This window comes from Mustelus asterias, chromosome 7, assembly GCF_964213995.1.
Source record: "Mustelus asterias chromosome 7, sMusAst1.hap1.1, whole genome shotgun sequence".
In the NCBI taxonomy this organism is placed as follows: domain Eukaryota; kingdom Metazoa; phylum Chordata; class Chondrichthyes; order Carcharhiniformes; family Triakidae; genus Mustelus; species Mustelus asterias.
This window is the reverse complement of record NC_135807.1, coordinates 9721378-9742806: the sequence shown is the minus strand read 5'-3', so window position 1 is coordinate 9742806 and position 21429 is coordinate 9721378. Positions and strand designations below refer to the sequence as shown.

The window sequence follows — 21429 nt, the reverse complement described above, 5'->3', positions numbered from 1 at the left end:
GTTTGGTGTGCAGGCCACAATTTCAAAATTTACGGATGAAACAAAACTTTGAAGCATTGCGGACTCCGAAGAGAACAGTGTAGAACTTCAAATGGACGGAGGCAAGTTGGCGGAATGGCTGCACAGGTGGAAGATGAAGTTCAATACGAAGAAATACGAAGTGATTCATTTTGGCAGGACGAACGTGGAGGGACAATATAAAATAAAGCGTACAACTCTAAAGGAGGTGCAGGAGCAGGGGGACCTGGATGTATATGTGCATAAGATATTGAAAGTGGCAATATAATTTGAGAGTGCGCTTAATAAAGTGCACAGTATCCTAGGCTTTACGAATAGCTACATAAAGTACAAGAGCAAGGGGGTTGTGTTGAAGTTGTATTCAACACTAGTTCAGTCTAAGCTGGAGCACTGCGCCCAGACCTGGATGCCGCACTTCAGCAAAGATGGAACAGCATTGGCGAGAGTGCGGAAAGAATGGCTCCAAGGATGAGGAACTCCAGCAAAGATAGATCGAAAAGTTGGGATTGTTGTCCTTGGAGAAGAGAAGGCTGAGAGCGGATTTGACAGAATATATAATATCATGAGTGGTTTGGAAAGAGTAGATTGGAGAAACAGTTCCCACTCATGAAAGGATCAAGATCAAATGGGTAAAGATTTAAGATAATTTGCAAAAGAAGCAAAAGCAATATGAGGAAAAACACTTTCACTCGACAAGTGGCAAATGCACCGTCTCGAAGTGTGGTGGAGGTAGGTTGATTTGAGGCATTCAAAGGAGAATTAGACTATTATTTTATTTTATAATATAAAAAGTTTATTTATTTATTAGTGTCACAAGTAGGCTTACATTAACACTGCAATGAAGTTACTGTGAAAATCCCCTAGTTGCCACACTCCGGTGCCTGTTCGGGTACACTGAGGGAGAATTTAGCACAGTCAATGCACCCTAACCAGCATGTCTTTCGGACTGTGGGAGGAAACTGGAGCACCCAGAGGAAACCCACACAGACACGGGGAGAACGTGCAGACTCCTCAGACAGTGACCCAAGCAGGAATTGAACCCAGGTCCCTGACCACTGTGCCACCGTGCCGCCTATTTGAAATAAACAATGGGCGGGGTTATGAGGAGAAGGCTGGAGAACTGCATTAAATGAATTGCTCATTCAGAGAGCTGATGCAGACACGATAGACAGTGTGGCCTCCTTCTGTGCTATAACAGTTCTGCCATTCTGTTGTGCCAATACCTCAACTATTTCTGCTTTCATAGAGCCTAATTTTAACTCTATTTCCAACTCTTTTGCCGCTGCTTTTAAATGAACAGTTAACTACTGCAAGACAATCGAAGGCAAGTTCCCTCTGCGAGAAAAGCTTCAGTAATTGACATAGCCATTTTTAACTTTTCAATGATACAGCAAGCGTTCCTGTGAAATCTTGTTCTTTTAAACTTTTGCACATCCCAGCATGCCCATCTCACCCGTGAATTCAGAATCCTGCCTAACAATCCTCTCTAACAATCAAACCGCCCAGGTTTCCTGCCAGGCAGACTCCAGCAATCTAATATAACCCCTTTTATTTACCCTAAATCGGAAGCTACGGTTCCGAAGCATAATAATCTTATGAACCAAAGCAATAGTCGTAAATCATAACAACCTTATATACCTTGCAATTGCAACATTCTCCTGCCAGTTTCTCCTTATTTATTCTGTCAAAACCCCCAATCTAATACTGAACACCTCCATTAAATCTTCCCTGAACCTGCTCCATTCTAAGTAAAACTAAAAGCTTGCCCAGTCTTTCCACAAAGTTCCTCATCCCTGATACCATTCCAGCAAATTTCCTCTGTACCCATTCCGAGGCACAGATGCGCCTACAGCCCAAAACGAATTATTTCACCAGCCTGTCATAGGCCTAGTGGGAATTTTTAAGTCAGTATCAAGTATTAAAGTCGAATGCATGTTTTTTCCAAATATCAGCTGCTCAGCTTTCCATATTTACTTGACTTTGATAGAGTACCAAGACACCCTTATGCACTATAAATAGCTGGTCTTTCCACAAAACAAATATTTTACACTTTCCCAGTAATAATATGTATTTAAAGAATGTGCTACACTACATTGTGATCATCAGAAATCACCCCCATAGGCTTTCAGAGACCAAAAATCGATCCTTGAAAGGAAGCAAAACACTGAAAAGCAACATTCCAGTCCATAAACTTTCTCCTGTAAGGGGCAGCAATAGCCTTTGGTCCCAATAACCAAGATTAATTTGAATAGATTAAATGTTCTTTAGATTGGATAAAAATGCTGTTAACTTGTACTTTTTATTAAATAATATTATGGCTTGTAGAATGTATGTTGATCTGATATCAGCTAGATGCTGAGTAATAGCAGAAATTAATCTGCTCTCCGCCTTATTGAGATGAAGAATGTTTCACAATACTTTCTGCTTTAAGTACAGCATATGATCTGTGTAATGTTTTAGCTTACACACGTTTCTCCTGACAGACTTTTTTCCAACTTTCATGACTACAACCAGTCCAGGTGTAGGTTATTTTAGCATAATATTAACAGAGCTGCAGCAGATCCGCTCACACAGGCAGAGATCGCTTCATTTCCACACCACCTCTGCACAGGGGCTGACTGGCCAACAGCTTTTCCTGTTTTTGCTCCGTAGGGTAAGGTGCTTTACCCAGCAGCTCAGCTGAAACCTGACATCATTCACCAAATTACATTGGCACAGTTAAATGTCAAGAATGTATGGAACATAGCAGGACCGTGCAAAGACAGCACTTACATCTAACCTGAAATCTAAGATCAGTCGTCAACGACCTCTCTCATTTCTTGAGACACAGCCAATTAAAAAATTATCCAGCTATATTGACTTTTACCTAATACCAATGACTGTTTAAAATAAAATCTTCCAATGCTATCTACAATTTTCAGAGTTATGTGGGAATTTCTCACTACTATAACTCTTCCACTAGTCTGAGTGAAAACAACTACTGTGCAGTTAAAAAATAGCTTGCTCTTTGTCCAAAATCTAAAATGTTTTTATAGCTTTTCGTCTTTGTTTAATATAAACTGCTTTGCTTTCTGTCTGTGCTCAGTATATAAAAATTAATTCTGGATTTTGTTCAATGCCTACAGAGCTTACTTCCAAAAATAATATTTGAAATTCACTGGTACAGCACTCCTCCTGCTTATCTCTGCTCTGCATAATGGAATGGAGCCTTTAAATCCATAAAGTTAATCTCATCTATAGCTTCAATCTACTCTAACTCAAACAAGCAATCAGGTTGCAGCCTATTTAAAACATTCTCAGACAGAAAACTAAACAACTTACTCGCTTTTAAACTTTTGGTAAGGCATAGTAAAGATGTTTCACTGCAGATTTATAGCTGGCTGTTAATACATCACAAAGGTCAGAAAAATTCTAAAAGATATGATGAAAAGTCTGAAGCAGAACACTTCAAATGATCTGACATACTTACCACATACAAACAAATAAACAAACCTGATCTGTCTGAGATGACTTTTACATTTTGGTGATTAGCAATCTTATGCATTTTAGTCAAAATTTAAAATGTTACTCGAAAAGAATACATTTTCGGTTTACACCATAAATGACAAATTAAGATAAGCAAAATTACAATGTCAATTAAACTAATTTAAACACTTGCCACATTTCACATTTATAACAGTAAATGTAGAAACAAGGTCCTCTAAATAAAACCACATTTATATACAGTACAGGAACCTTGACTTATTTTTGTAGGTAACCTATGGAGTGTAGTGTAAAAGTGTATGAAGTGTTAGCTATTATATATGGGTTGCTTGACAAGCATAGAATAATTCTTTAGTTTAGGTCTTGACTAACCACAAGTGACAGATAATTTGCAGCTCTGCTGCCTATTGACATTAGGAATTCTGTCCAATGTGCGCACATTATTCCACTTGTCACAGAAAGTCTATGTGATCCTGCACCCAACATACTCGTGTATTAGAAAAGAAAAAGTCCTAAAGACAGAAGGGTTACATTTTCAACATTTCACCAAAGTAAGAATAGTAAAAGCTTTCATTTTCATGTACAAATTGAAACAACAGGGCTTATAGCCACAAAGTGACTATTATATTTGGACACGAGACGGAAATAGAGATTACAGTGAAACTAAGATATTATGACAGCCAATCATAACTGATGACAAAATGTCAACTTGAGAGAGCTGGTACCACACTTGCATCTGGATCAGAAAGTCTGAGCCAACAGGCGAATTTATAATCAAGGCTCAAGTCCCTGTGCAAAATCAGAGACTGCTGAGACACAAAACAGGTATCGTACTCGGCCATTTTGGTGACCGGGACGGATATTAAAAATCCCAGGACACTATATATGGGGTTCACTCATTGCCCTGGCAAAAAGTTGCCTTTTCAAACACACTCAGTAGAAAGCAGATTGCTGTGTCAAATATTGGCTAATACATTTTGTCCACCAAAGAGTCATTTCTGGAGGAAATTAGTTGATGCGTTTGCCAATGTAATGAAGAGAAGGTAGTGGATTATCTAGTTGGTGTGTGAACGCCGTTGCGTGACTTTCGTGCGTGCCAAGTTGACCACTGCATTCCCTATATTAAGAATAGTGATCCAGAGGTACTGTAAACACTCTAAGGCCTGTATGAATGAAGTTCTTTATTTATTTATATGGTATGGGTGTGATATCCTGAATACCGTCTCAAACCTAGAGTGATCTTCCTTTCCTGCTGATGTCTATGGCATTCTGCATGGCTTGCCTGTCCTGTTGGCGGGCAATCTGTCGGGGAGGGGTTCTGTCCGTATGGTCAGTACTGTCAGTACGGCATGTACTGTCCGTGCCACCCAGTTTTTATCATTAAGCTAGTCCCAATTGTTCGCGTTTGGCCCATATCCCTCCGTACCCATCTTACCCATGTAACTGTCTAAACGCTTTTTAAAAGACAAAATTGTACCTGCCTCTGCTACTACCTCTGGCGGCGTGTTCCAGACACTCACCACCCTCTGTGTGAAAAAATTGCCCCTCTGGACCCTCTTGTAACTCTCCCCTCTCACCTTAAACCTTTGCCCTCTAGTTTTAGTCTCACCTATCTTTGGGAAAGATGTTGACTATCTAACTGATCTATGCACGTCATTATTTTATAGACCTCTATAAGATCACCCCTAAACCTCCCACGCTCCAGGGAAAAACATATCCCAGTTATAAGTCTCCTTGTAACTCAAACAATCATGTCCCAGTAGCATCCCTGTACAGCTTTTCTGCACTCTTTTAGTTTAATAATATCCTTTCTATAATAGGGTGACCAGAACTGTACACAGTATTCCAAGTATGGCCTTATCAATGTCTTGTACAACTTCAGCAAGATGCCCCAACTCCTGTATTCAATGTTCTGACCAATGAAACCAAGCAAGCTGAATGCCTTCTTCACCACTCTGTCCACCTGTGACTCCACTTTCAAGGAGTTATGAACATGTACCCCTAGATCTCTTTGCTCTGTAACTCTCCTCAACGCCCTACCATTAACTGAGTAAGTCCTGCCCTGGTTCAATCTACCAAAATGCATCACTTCGCATTTATCTAAATTAAACTCCATCTGCCATTCATCAGCCCCCTGGCCCAATTGATCAAGACCTGGCCAGCTTCAGGGATGCAGCTTTGTCACCTGCAGAGGGGAGCAGGTAAAATTTGAAGACAATCGGATAATCGATGGGTGTGTAACCTGGCTGATTTTAAATGCCTGTCCACCCAGTTGAAATTAGTGCCACTGCGTCGGGCATGGGCTGCACCATTTTCAAATTAGGTGCATTTGGCTGTGAATTCATCAGCTTCAGTTACATTGTTTTGTCAGGCCGATCAAAAAACGTAAAGGAAACAAGAACTTGGCCAGGTTTGCAACATTTCCTGAGGTGCTTCAGTAAGTGAACTCAGTTTTCAGAGTCGATCCACACCAAGCTTCCCCAAAGCTTTCGCTCTTTCTATTCTCTTGCTGCTTTCTGGCTACTCTGAATACCTCAAGTCTACACACAAAGGGAGCAACTCCAAAACTTTTGATGAAGAAAGAATGCGAAAGTCACAGAATTGCTACAGAGGCCCTATAGCGCATCGTGTCTGCACCAGCTCTCCAAATAAGCATCATGACTTTGTTCCATTCCCCGGCCTTTTCGCCGTACCCCTGCACATTGTTTCTGTTCACATAATCACCTAATATCCTCTTGAATGTCTCAGTTGAACCTGCCCACACCACACAACCTGGCAGTGCATTCCAGACCCAAACCACTCACTGTTTGAAAAGGTTTTTGTCACATCATAAAGTCCTGTTGGACTTTAACCTGGTGTTATAAGACTTCTTACTGTGCCCACCCCAGTCCAACGCCGGCATTTCCACGTCATCACAAAATGATGCAGAAGGACATTGAGAAATGATACATGAAGACCAAAAGAATGAGCACAGGCAGGAAAAGGAGACAGAAACAGAGTAACAGCAACATGAACAATTAAAACATGGGTGGCAAGCAGAATGTCAAAGTGAGAGAGAGAGAAACATGCATTTTTAAAATTTTATCTCCATGATCGATGTTATGGAGAAACAACCAACTTATTCTAATGAACAAAACAATCGAGGGACCCTACTGATGTCATTAACCACAAAAGCAGAATCTGAATGGTTCATGAAACTCATCAGACCCTGAAATGATGTTATAAGCCGTGACTCACTGCAGCTGAACTTTTACTTTATGTAATATGAAAACAGACACTCCTGGCAATAGTGCAGTCAGAGCAAAGGTAGCTTGGATCATTATTGGAATTGACTTTCTAGAGGTGATTAATGTGCTATTTCTGATCCGGATACCCATCTACAAAAAATGTTATTTATTTTATTAAGACATTCCTCCACCTAGAGGTTTGCCATCAGTTAGCACCGCAAAGCCAACATTTGGACAGTGTGCAAGGTTGACAGCGAAAGTCTTCAAGTGAAGCAAATCATTTGAGAAGAAAACACAGTGAACAAAGCACCATTTTCCAGTGTGCAAAAATCTAAACTTTTCGTCGATTGTACAAATAGATCACTACAATAACATAGCTCGCTTACAATCATCTTCGAGCACATTCCACTGAACAAAACCTATGCCAAATGGTAAAACATCTGCTTCTCCTCAGTTATAAATGAATAGCTCAGATATGAACTGCAAATTCAATTTTGGCAATCATATCACTTACCTGCAAGTTCTCAAACATTTGATGCTAGACTTGCAATTGGTCATATTAACCATGTGCATTTTGCCTTAACTGGAATATATTGATGCAAGGTTTCACTGTAGCCGAGTGCCTTGCACTGTGGCCCATTATTCAAATTATCTTCCTCACCCTTCAGATTGAAATTTTTTGCCTTGCAAATTGTTAGAAGCGCAAGTTGAGGATGGGGAGATGAGGGGTCTCAGTGAACAGTGGAAACAACAGTCGATTTCCTTAGCCACAGATGATTAAAGGTATAGAAAGAATCAGAGACAATGGAAAAGGAAATAGGGTGAATTGGAGTCAAATTGGAACGGGAAAGAGAAGGAAAGATTGAATTAAGGCACAGGGGGATTGAAACAGATAGGTAAGCAGAAATCCAAAATTAAAATTGAAATCTTCAGGAATGAGTTACAACCCCGTAAAATTCACTGCTTCCCTTTCTGATCTGCAGAGGTTGTGGGGCATTGTAAAGATATGATTCTTGTCATTACAACTGGGGAGGCAGTGGCATAATGGTACTGTCGCTGGACTAGTAACCCGGAGACCCAAGGTAATGTTCTGGGGACCCAGGTTCAAATACCACCAAGGCAGATGGTACAATTTGAATCTAGTAGAAAAATCTGAACCATCTAATGATGACCATGGAACCATTGTCGATCATCTTACTTTTTCAGGTATTATTGCAGTACAGTTCAGTGATTGCAGCTGCATTTCACACATAGCTGACCTGGTAAAATGAAGTTGGTTCACATATCACGATTTGGAAGAAGGAACTGAAGGCACTGTTGCTAAGTTTGCAGATGATACAAAGATATGTAGAGGGACAGGTAGTATTGAGGAAGCAGGGGGGCTGCAGAAGGACTTGGATAGGTTAGGAGAGTGGGCAAAGAAGTGGCAGATGGAATACAATGTGGAAAAGTGTGAGGTTATGCACTTTGGAAAGAGGAATGGAGGCAGAGACTATTTTCTAAATGGGGAAATGCTTAGGAAATCAGAAATACAAAAGGACTTGGGAGTCATTGTTCAAGATTCTCTTAAGATTAACGTGCAGATTCAGTCGGCAGTTAGGAAGGCAAATGCAATCTTAGCATTCATGTCGAAAGGGCTAGAGTACAAGAGCAGGGATGTACTTCTGAGACTGTATAAAACTCTGGTCAGACCCCCATTTGGAGGATTGTGAACAGTTTTGGGTCCCATATCTAAGGAAGGATGTGCTGGCCTTGGAAAGGGTCCAGGGGAGATACACAAGAATGATCCCTGGAATAAAGAGCTTGTCGTATGAGGAACGGTTGAGGACTCTGGGTCTGTACTCGTTGGAGTTTAGAAGGATTAGAGGGATCTTATTGAAACTTACAGGATACTGCGAGGCCTGGACAGAGTGGATATGGAGAGGGTGTTTCCACTAGTAGGAAAAACTAGAACCGGAGGGCACAACCTCAAGCTAAAGGGACGATTCTTTAAAACAGAGATGAGGAGGAATTTCTTCAGCCACAGAGTGGTGAATCTGTGGAACTCTTTGCCGCAGAAGGCTGTGGAGACCAGGTCATTGAGTGTCTTTAAGAGATAGATAGCTTCTTGATTAATAAGGGGATCAGGGGTTATGGGGAAAAGGCAGGAGAATGGAGGTGAGAAAAATATCAGGCGGAGCAGACTCGATGGGCCGAGTGGCCTAATTCTGCTCCTATGTCTTATGGTCTTATGTTTTGCTAATTAAGGTTAACAATAGAATCATAGAAAGAAATCATAGAAACCCTACAGTACAGAAAGAGGCCATTCGGCCCATCGAGTCTGCACCGACCACAATCCCACCCAGGCTCTACCCCCATATCCCTACATATTTTACCCACTAATCCCTCTAACCTGCACATCTCAGGACACTAAGGGGCAATTTAAGCATGGCCAATCAACCTAACCCGCACATCTTTGGAATGTGGGAGGAAACCGGAGCACCCGGAGGAAACCCACGCAGACACGAGGAGAATGTGCAAACTCCACACAGACAGTGACCTAAGCCGGGCATCGAACCCAGGTCCCTGGAGCTGTGAAGCAGCAGTGCTAACCACTGTGCTACCGTGCCGCCCTATTTTGTCAACAGGGTAAAGACAAAATTATCCATCCATAAACTTTTGAGGGCATAAAATTTACTGTCACGTACTCGAACAGGTCTACGGTGATGTTCATGCCTCATACAAACCGCTTCACAGTCGACTGCATCTGACCCTATCAAGGCGTGACTCCCTCATTTATCTAGCTTCGCCTTAAATGTACCGATATTATTTGCCTCAACCATTCCATGTGGTAGCAAGTTCCAAATTCTAATCACTCTTGAGGCAAAGAAGATTCTCCTGAATTTCTCTTTGGGTTTAATAGTGTTTACCTGACATAAAGGCTAGTTTTTCATTTCCTTTCAAGTAGAATCATTGTTGCAACATCCACTTTATCAAATGCTTTTAAATCAATGGTAATTGAATGGTATTCAAGAGGCAGCTGGATATAGCACTTGGGGCGAATGGGATCAAAGATTATGGGGAGAAAGCAGGATTAGGCTATCGAGTTGGATGATCAGCCGTGATCGTGATGAATGGCGGAGCAGGCTTGAAGGGCCAAATGGCCTCCTCCTGCTCTTATCTTCTATGTTTCTATGTCTATGTTTTTATGTAAAGACAATGATAAAAGTTAAATCAATGTCTTCAGTAACTGGAATCAATGAAAGAAATTGTGCATTAACATTAAAGTAGTGCAATCCCCAAAATTTTGTAAATTCTGTACGAAGGGGAGAAAAGAAACTGACCAGGTGAACAGAAGCCAAAACACCAGATGGAACATACCTTCTTCTAGAATAGGCCTTGAAATGACAAAAGGAATCTCCTGCAGTGGTTCCATGTATTTGTGTCCTGCGCTGATCACTTTTATCTGAGGTAAGCAGATGACCAAAGTCCCCGGCATACTCGCTTCGGTATGATACCAATTCCTCACCGTCCCCGGGATGTCACCCGCCACGATCGTGCTTGGCGAGGCGAGGCTCTCATTTGGAAAGAATACACAACATGACTGAACCTCCAGCTAGAAAAGAAGAATATGTGTCATCAAAAAGTGCTGCTTTCAGCTGCATTTTACTAAGCACAAGAAAAAAACACTGGTGCACATGGACACATGCATGTATACACACACGCACATCAATCAGATGTACATGAATAGGATGGGAATAGAGGGATATGGTCCCCGAAAGGGTAGAGAGATTTAGTTCAATCGGGCAGCATGGTCGGTGCAGGCTTGGGGGGCCGAAGGGCCTGTTGCTGTGCTGTAATTTTCTTTGTTCTTTGTTTACTGATTACAACAGTTCCAGCAGTTCTCCGTCACCTTGTCCAAAACAAATTATATTCTGGAATCTCAACCAATCACTACCTTATCCTTTACCAATCAAACCCAAGATCAATGCAATCAAAGACGAGTAATTAGTCATCACTGGAGAATGGTTTCTGAATCAGCAGGTACAGTTGGGTGACATCACTACCCACCTTTGAAATGTTCTATCCCTGAGGGCTGTGGTATTCAGGCAATGGAATATATTGCAGATTGAGATTAATAGGCTTTCGGATAATCAAGGGAGTGGCAGGGTGTGGGGAAATGGGGAGAAAGTGGAGTTGTGGTGGACAATCAGCCATGGTTTTATTGAATAGTGTAGCAGGTTCGAGGGACCTGCCATGGTCCTTGACCAGGCTCCCATGGTTTTGGTGCAATCCAGTTAGGGACCAATCACTTTTTGTTTGAAGTAGACAAGGTTTGAGATTCAAGGCACTTGCTAAGAGAATAAAGACACAAGATTCCACAGGTTTCAGACAGACAAAAATTAACTTTACGAGGCAAGGCCAAGAGGAGAAAACAATTTACGGTATCTATCTTACACTGTTAACTTCAGGGTTAATACAAGGTACGTGTGAATTAACAGGCAAACTGAGGTCAAACACACCACACTGTACAATAAACAGCAAATGTGATCAAGACACATACCATGGATTTCTCAGCAACCTACTGAAATGCCGGAAACATTGTCACTCAACTAGAATCCTTGTGGTATATACCTTGTGTCCACTATATCAAGATTCTCAGAGGAATCCTCCTGATCAGCCAGATTCCTGCACAAGGACATCCAGGTCCCTTTGCACAGCAGCATGCTGCAATTTTTTACCATTTAAATAATAATCCATTTTGCTGTTATTCCTACCAAAATGGATGACCTCACATTTACCGACATTGTACTCCATCTGCCAGACCGTCGCCCACTCACTTAGACTATCTATATCCCTTTGCAGACTTTCAGTGTCCTCTACACACTTGGCTCTTCCACCCATCTTAGTGTCATCTGCGAATTTTGACACACTACACTTGGTCCCCAACTCCAAATCATCTTCGTAAATCGTAAACAATTGCAGTCCCAACACTGATCCCTGAGGCACACCACTAGTCACTGATCGCCAACCAGAAAAACACCCATTTACCCCCACTCTTTGCTTTCTGTTAGTTAACCAATCCTCTATCCATGCTAATACATTACCCGTAACACTGTGCACCTTTATCTTATGTAGCAGTCTTTGGTGCGGCACCTTGTCAAATGCCTTCTGGAAATCCAGATACACCACATCCACAGGTCCCCCATTGTCTACACGTAATGTTCTCAAAGAATTCCACCAAATGAGTCAACCTGCCCTTCATGAACCCATGCTGCGTCTTACCAATGGGACAATTTATATCCAGATGTCTCGCTATTTCTTCCTTGATGATAGATTCAAGCATTTTCCCTACTACAGAAGTTAAGCTAACCGGCCTATCGTTGCCCGCCTTTTGTCTACCTCCTTTTTTAAACAGTGGCGTCACATTTGCTGTTTTCCAATCTGCAGGAACCACCCCAGAGTCCAGCGAATTTTTGTAACTTACCACTAGTGAATTTGCTATTTCTCCCGCCATCTCTTTTAGTACCCTGGGATGCATTCCATCAGGACCAGGAGACTTGTCTACCTTTAGCCCCATTAACTTGCCCAACACTACCTCTTTCGTGATAATGATATTTTCTAGGTTCTCACCTGCCATAGCCTTCCTGTCATCAATTTTTGGCATGTTATTGTGTCTTCTACTGTGAAGACCGACACAAAATACCTGTTCAATGCCTCAGCCATTTTCTCATTTCCAGTTATTACATCCCCCTTCTCGTCCTCTAAAGGACCAATGTTTACTTTTGCCACTCTTTTTCACTTCATATATTTGTAGAAACTTTTGCCATCTGTTTTTATATTCTGAGCTAGTTTACTCTCATAATCCATTTTACCTTTCTTATAGCTTTTTTTGTGGCTTTCTGCTGATCTTTAAAGATTTACCAATCCCCTAGGTTCCCACTAATCTTTGCCACTTTGTATGCATTTTCTTTCAATTTGATACCCTCCTTTATTTCCTTAGATATCCATGGCGGATTATCTCTTTTTCTATAGTTTCCCTTATCACTGGTATATACTTTTCCTGAGCACTGTGAAAGATCGCTTTGAAGGTCCTCCGCTGTTGCTCAATTGTCCCACCATAAAGTTTTTGCTCCCAGTCTACCTTAGCCAACTCCTCCCTCATCCCTTTATAGTCTTCTTTGTTTAAGCACAAGACACTGGTATTGGATTTTACCTTCTCACGCTCCATCTGTATTTTAAATTCAACCATACTGTGATCGCTTCTTCCAAGAGGATCCCTAACTGCAAGATCATTAATTATTCCCGTACCATTACAAAGGACCAGATCTAGGATAGCTTGCTCGCTTGTCGATTCCATTACATACTGTTCAAGGAAGCTATCGCGGACACATTCTATGAACTCCTCCTCAAGGCTGCCTTGACTGACCTGGTTTGATCAATTGATATGTGGATTAAAATCCCCCATGATAATTGCTGTACCATTTTTACATGCATCAATTATTTCTTTGTTTATTTCTCGCCCCACCTACCTCGCACTAAGTTGATCTTTCTCAAAACCCTAGCTCTGACTGTAACACTACATTTTGCACTCTCTCCTTTCCTTCCCTATGAACGGTATGCTTTGTCTGTATAGCGCGCAAGAAACAATACTTTTCTACTAATACATGAGAGAATAATAAACCAAATCAAATCAAATTCCTCAGGCAACTCTTGTCCTCTCTGCTCAAAGACCCATGGGATTGGCCTACCGAGTCACCTGAGAAAACACAAATCATGAAGCCTGGCAGACATACACCTCATTTTGAGGGACTGATGATGATAAGATGGTAGGCAGGCTTTGGAGGAAGGAAGAGGTGAGATACTCTCCGCAAAGTTCCCAGCCCTTGACCGGTTTTTGTAGCCACAGTATTTACACAGCTAGCTCTGTTCAGTTTCTGGTCAATGTTAGTGCCTATTACTCTTAGGGGATTCAGTGATGGTAGCCTTTCGAAACCCAATGTTGTAGATGTTCTTTGCCTGACACTCATGTGGCACAAATGTTACTTGCCACTTACGAGTCCAGGCCAGAATGTTGTCCATGTCTTCCTGCACGTGAGCAAGGACTGTTTCAGGATGAGGATTTGAGAACGGCACGGTACAGAATACTGCAATCATCAGCAAACATCCTCACTTCTGACCTTATGTAGGGGGAGTGGGGGGGGGGGAAGGTGATCAGTGAAGCAGCTGAAGATGTTTCGGCACACTGCGGAAAGAGAGCTTCTTCTTCTGTGAACATCCAATAGATCAATGAGTTCATATGAGCAGCACACAACCGTTCTGAGATATTTAGAAAACTCGTAAAGAGCCAATAGTTGAATTTATTATAGTACCAGACTTAATCATTTTTGGCAGCGTTCTATTTAACATGCTTGAAATCCTTCTGCTGATTAGTGATTTGGCCTTCCTCACTGAATTCAATCAAACATAACTTCTGTGCTTAGAAAAGAATAGAAATGCATTGTCATGATGATGGAGGGAAAACGCTGAATTACTTGTGGAAATATAAGACTTTAAATAAGACCTGTGGGTTTTCAAAAGTGAACAAATGAGCGGTCATTGGATGAATTGTTGGTGGTTAATACTAAGAGTTGGTTGAGAGACAATGGAACCCCACCCTGTTTCCAGACAAGGATACCTATCTCAAAGTGCCATACAGAAACTAATTGCCATCTCCTGTGGAGATAATGGGGGATGATTATCATTTCACCAGGAATGATATCCTGTAAACCATGCTTTGCGTATTCCAGGAATACACAAAGACGAGGATAAAAGCCAGCTGCAAAACCTGATTAGTGTGGACTAGTGCCAGGGGTATCAACATGCGTGTGACCCAAAAGCAAAAAGCCTGCCAGCAACAAACATTTTTTTTTGCAGGTACCTCTCTCTCTCTCTCTCTGATTGCTGAGGCAAGCCAAGTAGGCAAAGCTACAGCTGGAAAGGAAACAGGGTCGCTTCTCCGCAAAAGCCACAGAACATTGGCATCTCAAAACCAAGTATTGACCTGCTGAAGTCCAATTTCTGACTTTCATCTGGTTCCTGTTGCTGGAATCATGAATCACAACAGCTGCAACATTCCATCATCTACTCCACACAGACAATAACTGATTTGTATACTTTTACTTATTTTGGACAAAATTCCCGTCTGTATGAATGCGTATTCATGTGTTTTATCATTTTCTTGTTTAGTAGTCAATAAACTCACTCTTTAACTCAAATTGGTTAAATTGACTCCTTTAAAATCTGAATATTGGGATTGGGGAAACGTATCCATAAAGGGAAGGATTTTTTCCCCCACATTTATCCTTTTGCGACTAACCAAGACGATTAAGTGATAAAGGGGAGCCAGTTCATCCTTCCTCATCCAGAGACATACAATTTGGTGGTATCTCAGCCAGAGGTTAACCAGTCGAGGGATCGCGTCCAGAATAACAAATTTGCATTGTGGTTTGCACTGCTGCCTCACAGCGTCAGGTACCCGGGTTTGATTATCGACTTGGGTAACTGTCTGTGCAGAGTCAGCACGTTCTCCCCGTGTCTGCATGGGTTTCCTCCGGGTGCTCCGGTTTCCTCCCACAGTCCGAAAGACGTGCTGGTTAGGGGCATTGACCATGCTAAATTCTCCCTCCGTGTACCCGAACAGACACCTGAGTGTGGCAACTAGGGAATTTTCACAATAACTTCATTGCAGTGTTAATGTAAGCAAACTTGTAACACTAATAAATAAACTTTAAAAGGCACCTTTCCTGGGGACCGGTCATAACACCGTATCTCCAATTGGAGCAAAGTCAATCGAGATTAAGAAGAGTCATACAGATTCAAAACATTAACTCTGCTTCTCCCTCGACAGATGCTGCCAGACCTGTTGAGCTTTTCCAGCATTTTCTTTTTTTATATCAGTGAAGGTGGGGGGAGGGCAGAGATTCCAACCTATAGACAGGTCATAAAGAAGGACAGAATTGCACAATTTGATCCTTAAAAAAGTGGAAAAGTATCGAGAATCACATGTAGTCAGAATAGCATTTGACTTAATGAGTCACCATAAATGAGTGGTCTTGATTGTGTCCTACCCATGCCTTAACCTTGGAGTCCACTCTGACAGTGCAGGTTCTGTTGATAACGGGCTCAGTAAATCATGCTTATCGACCACTGCCTTGCTCTCTCATGTTCACATTTAAATACCAACTTTGCTTTCCAATATCTGACTTCTGTTGTTGTTTTCTTTAAAATGTAGCCACAGGATTAGATTTCAAACCAAACAAAGGAGACAGGTTAGTGTCTGCAAGGTAGAACTGCAATTTTTATTTAATTATTTCACAGGATGTGGGCATTGCTGGCTAGACCAGCATTTACTGCCCATTCCTTATTGCCCTTGAGAATGTGATGGTGAGCTGTTTTCTTGAACAGCTGCAGTCCATGTGATGTAGGGACACCCAAAGTGCTGTTAGGGAGGGAATTCCAGGATTTTGACACTGTGACAAGTGAAGAAACGGAGATACAATTCCAAGTCAGGATGGTGTGTGCCATGGGGGGGAACTTGTAGGTGGTAGTGTTGCCATGCATCTTCTGCCCTTGTCCTTCTAGTTAGTGGTCATTGGTTTGGAAGGTGCTGTTGATAGTGAGATGCTGCAATACGTTATATATCTATCACGGTGGTTAGCACTGCGACCTCACAGCACCAGGGACCTGGGTTCAATTCCGGCCTTGGGTGGCTGTGTGGAATTTTCATATTCTCCCAGTTTCTGCGTGCGTTTCCTCCCAGTCCAAAGATATGCAGGTTAAGTTGATTGACCACAATAAATTGCCCCTTGGTGTCCCAAGATGTGTAGGTTACAGGGATTAGCAGATAAATACGTGGAGTTTTGTAGATAGGGACTGGATAAGATGCTCTGCTGGAGGGTTGGTGTAAACTCGATGGACCGAATGGCCTTCTTCTGCACAGTAGAGATTCTATCATTCTGCGATATAGTATGATATGCCCTGTGCATCAGTTGTGGTAGGAGTGGAAAGATATGCCTTCGCAATGTGAACAGAGTTGAGGAGAAACTACGTCTCCCAAAAGGTTGTGAATCTGTGGAATTCACTACCCCAAAGTGCGGTGGATGCTGGGACAGTGAGTAAATTTAAGGAGGAGTTAGACAGATTTTTAATTGGTAATGGGTTGAAGGGTTATGGGGAGAAAGCAGGAAAATGGGGATGAGGAGCATATCATAGAAGAAACCCTACAGTGCAGAAGGAGGCCATTCGGCCCATCGAGTCTGCACCGACCACAATCCCACCCAGGCCCTACCCCCACATATTTACCCGCTAATCCCTCTAACCTACGCATCCCAGGACTCTAAGGGGCAATTTTTAACCTGGCCAATCAACCTAACCCGCACATCTTTGGACTGTGGGAGGAAACCGGAGCACCCGGAGGAAACCCACACAGACACGAGGAGAATGTGCAAACTCCACACAGACAGTGACCCGAGCCGGGAATCGAACCCGGGACCCTGGAGCTGTGAAGCAGCAGTGCTAACCACTGTGCTACCGTGCCGCTCGGCCATGATCGAGTGGCGGAGCGGATTCGATGGGCCGAATGGCCTAATTCAGCGCCGATATCTTATGAATTTATGATGGTGGATGGGATGCCGATCAAGCAGGTTGCTTCGTCCTGAATGGTGTCAAGCTTCTTGAGTTGTTGGAGCTGCACTCCTCCAGGCCAGTGGAGAATATTCCAACACTTTCCTGACTTGAGCCTATATAGCAGCATGACAATGGATGTGTGGGATACACGGGTTAAAATGAGAAAGAACAGACAGACAGTATATTTGTGGACACCAACCGAGATTAAGGTAAATTTTGGTCTGCAATGTTGACCTTCATTTTATAGAAGGACCTGGGATCAAGTTAAACATGAGTCACTCTATGTGCCGGCAGATGCAATATGTTTTCACTCCTACTGAATACAGCTTACACCAACAGGCTCCTACTGTGCATTCGTTGAAAGTCTAGATTTCCTCTTTTAAACATCTAAAGGGTTCAATCTAAGGTGCTCTGCAGGACAAGTAGCAAGTCCCAGGAGTTTATTGCAACTCTAAAGCCACATAGGTTGCGTCGCCCAGCAATACTTGGATGCCATGTGGAAAGTAGGTAGCCGATAGAGAAGGTTCGGCTGCCTTCCATAAAAATTACTTTCATGTTTTCCATTAGGTAGTTCCTGTAAAAATGGTAACATAACACAATTTCAAATGAGGACAAAAACAAGTTGATGGTTTACTATAATAAATTGCAGCTGCAGTGGCAACAAGCAGAGCTGAAATACTCTTTCCATAAATACTGAGAGATGGAATGGGAACCTGCTCTATCTAGGGAATGGTGTTTTAGAATCATTACACCATGCCTTGTTCATTCTGGAAAAAAATTGTTATTAATCAACAAAGAGATAAGGGATGGACGATTAACAATAAATTGTTTATGCAGTAAATGCGTTGACAAGCCCAGGATTATAAAGATCTAAAACTCAAACTGTTAACATGTGCTTACCATTGCCAATAACTCTATGAACTTTAGTACCATTCTTAAAAAAGACACTGGTGGGGGACATTTGATGAAATGCAGCACATTAATACATTAACAAGCTTCAAATCTGCAGAAATTTAAACATCTGCAACATTACAAGAGAGTTTTAAATCCAAAACAAACAACCTTGGATCAATAAACAACTGATCAAAGACATAATTAAGCTCCGCATGTGCCTTAAATAGCATAATACCAGAAACAAACAAAGACTTTTAATGTAACAATCTATTTATTTTTTTAATTCAACTTCTATTTTTCAGTAATGAATTCTTGTCAGTTTGTTTAAGCAACACTGTACCAAATAATAGCTTAAAAAAGGGAACATTTACGATCTGCATGCCAGACTGGCATATAATCAAAGCTTTCAGCATTATCACACACTAAGTCATTCAGCGAATGAAGATTCGGTGATTCAGAGTGCAGCTGAACACATTTAAGGGGGTTGCATTGTCAGGAATTTCCGGCTTGCTCGCCAGAAATTCCAGATATAAACAAACTGACCACTCAACAGTATCCAGGATGGCAATGGACTGCGAGCCTGCTTGAACCTTATCAATACATCTCACTGCCCGAATGTTAAAATTTGAAAAATATGCCACCGCAATGTTAGCAGAACTAAAGAAAGGAAGTAAACTTTCCACAATTCAATGACATTCGATTTTTAAATATTAGTGTGATAAATGATTACAAATGTTTGAGAGAAATATTTATATAGAGTTTCTAGATGAAGAATGCACTATTTAGATCCCCTGAGAAATTGTATTCTTGGACAGAATATGACAATCTTCAATTCTCCAGCCATCTTGGATGCTGTTGCTGTTGGCAACAGCTAAGGGAACATGCAGTTTGAAACACAGTCGCTCACCGCTATAACTCCCAGCTAGTTGGAACAGCTTTATCCACACTGCTTCGGAAATTATAAGCTTCAGAAACATTGACCAGACAACTTCTTAAATCAAAGTCTTGGACTACATTATGATGCTGAAACAAATACCACTCTCGTGTCTTTTTTTAAAATGAGGTCATTACTCCAGTGCAGTACTGAGGGAGTGCGGCACTGTTGGAGGGGCCGTTGTTTGCATGAGGTGTTAAATTAACACCCTGAAGGGCTTCTCAGGTGCACATCAAAGAAGCAATGAAGAGCAGGGAAGTTCCCCTGGTATCTGGGCCAACATATATCCTTCAACCAACAGACAGATAACCTGGACATTTTTCTCATTGCTGTTTGTTGGAGTCTCCATGTTCTGTGTTGTCACATTTCCTACAACACTTCAAAAGAGCTTCATTGGCTGTGAAGTGCTCTCAGATTCCAAAATGAACTCTTCCTTCAAATTATTTAGTTTTATTCATTCAGTAATGAGCTTTGCTGGCATGGCCATATTTCCTTCCCACCTTTCAGTGCACTTGTGAAGGTGGTGGTGAACTGCCGCCGTCTGAACTGTTGCAGTCTGTCTGTTGTAGGTACACCCACAATGCTATTAAGGAGCTCCAGGATTTTAAGCCAATGACGGTAAAGAACTGGTGATACAATTCCAACTCAGGATAGGATGGGACTTAGAGGGGAATTAGGTGATGCTGTTCCTTTCCATTCACTGTATTTGTCCTTCTAAGCGGTAGAGGTTGCCAGTTTATAAAGTGTCAAAGAACCCTCGGTGAGTTGCTGCAGTGCATCTTGCTACTGAGTGCCAGTGGTGGAGAAAGGGAATGCTAAAGGGTGATGGACAGCGGACCAATTAAACAAGCTGCTTGGTCCTGGATGGCATCTTCCATCTTGAGTGTTGATGAAGCTGCAGTCAGCCTGGCAATTGGGAGAATATTCCATCACACTCCTGACTTGTGTCTTGCAGATGGTGGACGAGCTTTGAGGAGTTAGGAGGTGAATTACTTGTCACAGAATTCTCAGTCTCTGATCCCCTCTTGGAACCACACTCTTTATATTCCTGGATCAGTTCAGTTTCTGGTCAATGGTAAGCCAAGGATCTTGATGATGGGGGATTCAGTGATGACAATCCCACTGAGCAGGGATAGTTAGATTCCCTCTTCTTGGAAATGGTCATTCCCTGTACATGTGACATGACTGTTACTTGCCTGAGCTTTCTCCAGGCATTGCTGCATACAAGCATAGACTGCTCCAGTATCTGATGAGTTGCGAATGGTACTGGAAACTGCAATCATGACTGAATATCTCCACTTCTAACCTTATGATGAAAGGAAGGTCATTGATGAATGCTTCATTGAAGATGCTTCAGTCTAAAACACCACCTTGGGAAACTCCTGCAATTTTGTCCTGCGCTGAGATAATTTCCCTCCAACAACCATAGCCATCTTCCTTTGTAATGGTTAGGTCTTCAACCGGTGGACAGCTCACCCCCACAATTCCCACTGACTTCAAATTTGATGGAACTCTTTGATGCCACACTCAGTCAAAAGCTGTTTTGATGTCAAGGATAGTCACTCTCACCTCACCTCTTGTTCAGCTCCTTTGTTCATGTTTGGACCAAGGCTGTATGATCCTGGAGGAACCCAAACTGAGCAGTAAGCAGGTTATTGCTGAGCAAGTGTCACGTGACAGCATTGTCAACCACACCTTCCACCACTATTCTGATGATTGACAGTAGAGTGATGGGGTGGTAGTCGGCAGGATTGGATTTCTCTTGCTTTTTGTGGATGGATCACAGCTGGGCAATTTTCCATATTGCCAGGTAGATGCCAGTATTGCAGTTGTACTGGGACAGCTTGGCGAGGGGTGTGGCTAATTCTAGAACACAAATCTTCACGACTATTGCTGGAATGTTGTCATGCCCACAGCCTTTGCAGTATCCAGCACCTTCAACCGTTTCTTCATACCATGTGGAGTGAATCGAACTGTCTGAAGACTGTTCAGCCAGTCACAAACTGGCATCTGTGATGGTACGAATCTCAGGTGGAAGCTGAGATGGATCAACCACTCGGCGCTTCTGGCTGAAGATTGTTGCAAACGTTCCAGCCTCGTCTTTGCACTGGTATGCTGGGCTCCGCCATCATTGAGGATGGGGATATTTGTGGAACCTCCTCCTCCGGTTAACTGTTTAAATGTCCACCACCATTCATGATTGAAAGTGGCAGGACTGCAAAGCTT

General features: G+C 42.2%; 1 protein-coding gene across 7 annotated transcripts in view; it reads right to left on the bottom strand.

The window, feature by feature from the left end:
* The window catches only part of vps13b (vacuolar protein sorting 13 homolog B), a 993302-nt gene that overhangs the window by 404042 nt on the left and 567831 nt on the right, over positions 1 to 21429 (bottom strand). For all 7 annotated transcript variants that reach the window (XM_078215655.1, XM_078215652.1, XM_078215654.1 and 4 more), the window contains exon 23: positions 10089 to 10323. In XM_078215655.1, coding sequence (XP_078071781.1) covers positions 10089 to 10323 — 235 coding nt within the window. The remainder of the gene's footprint in view (positions 1 to 10088; positions 10324 to 21429) is intronic.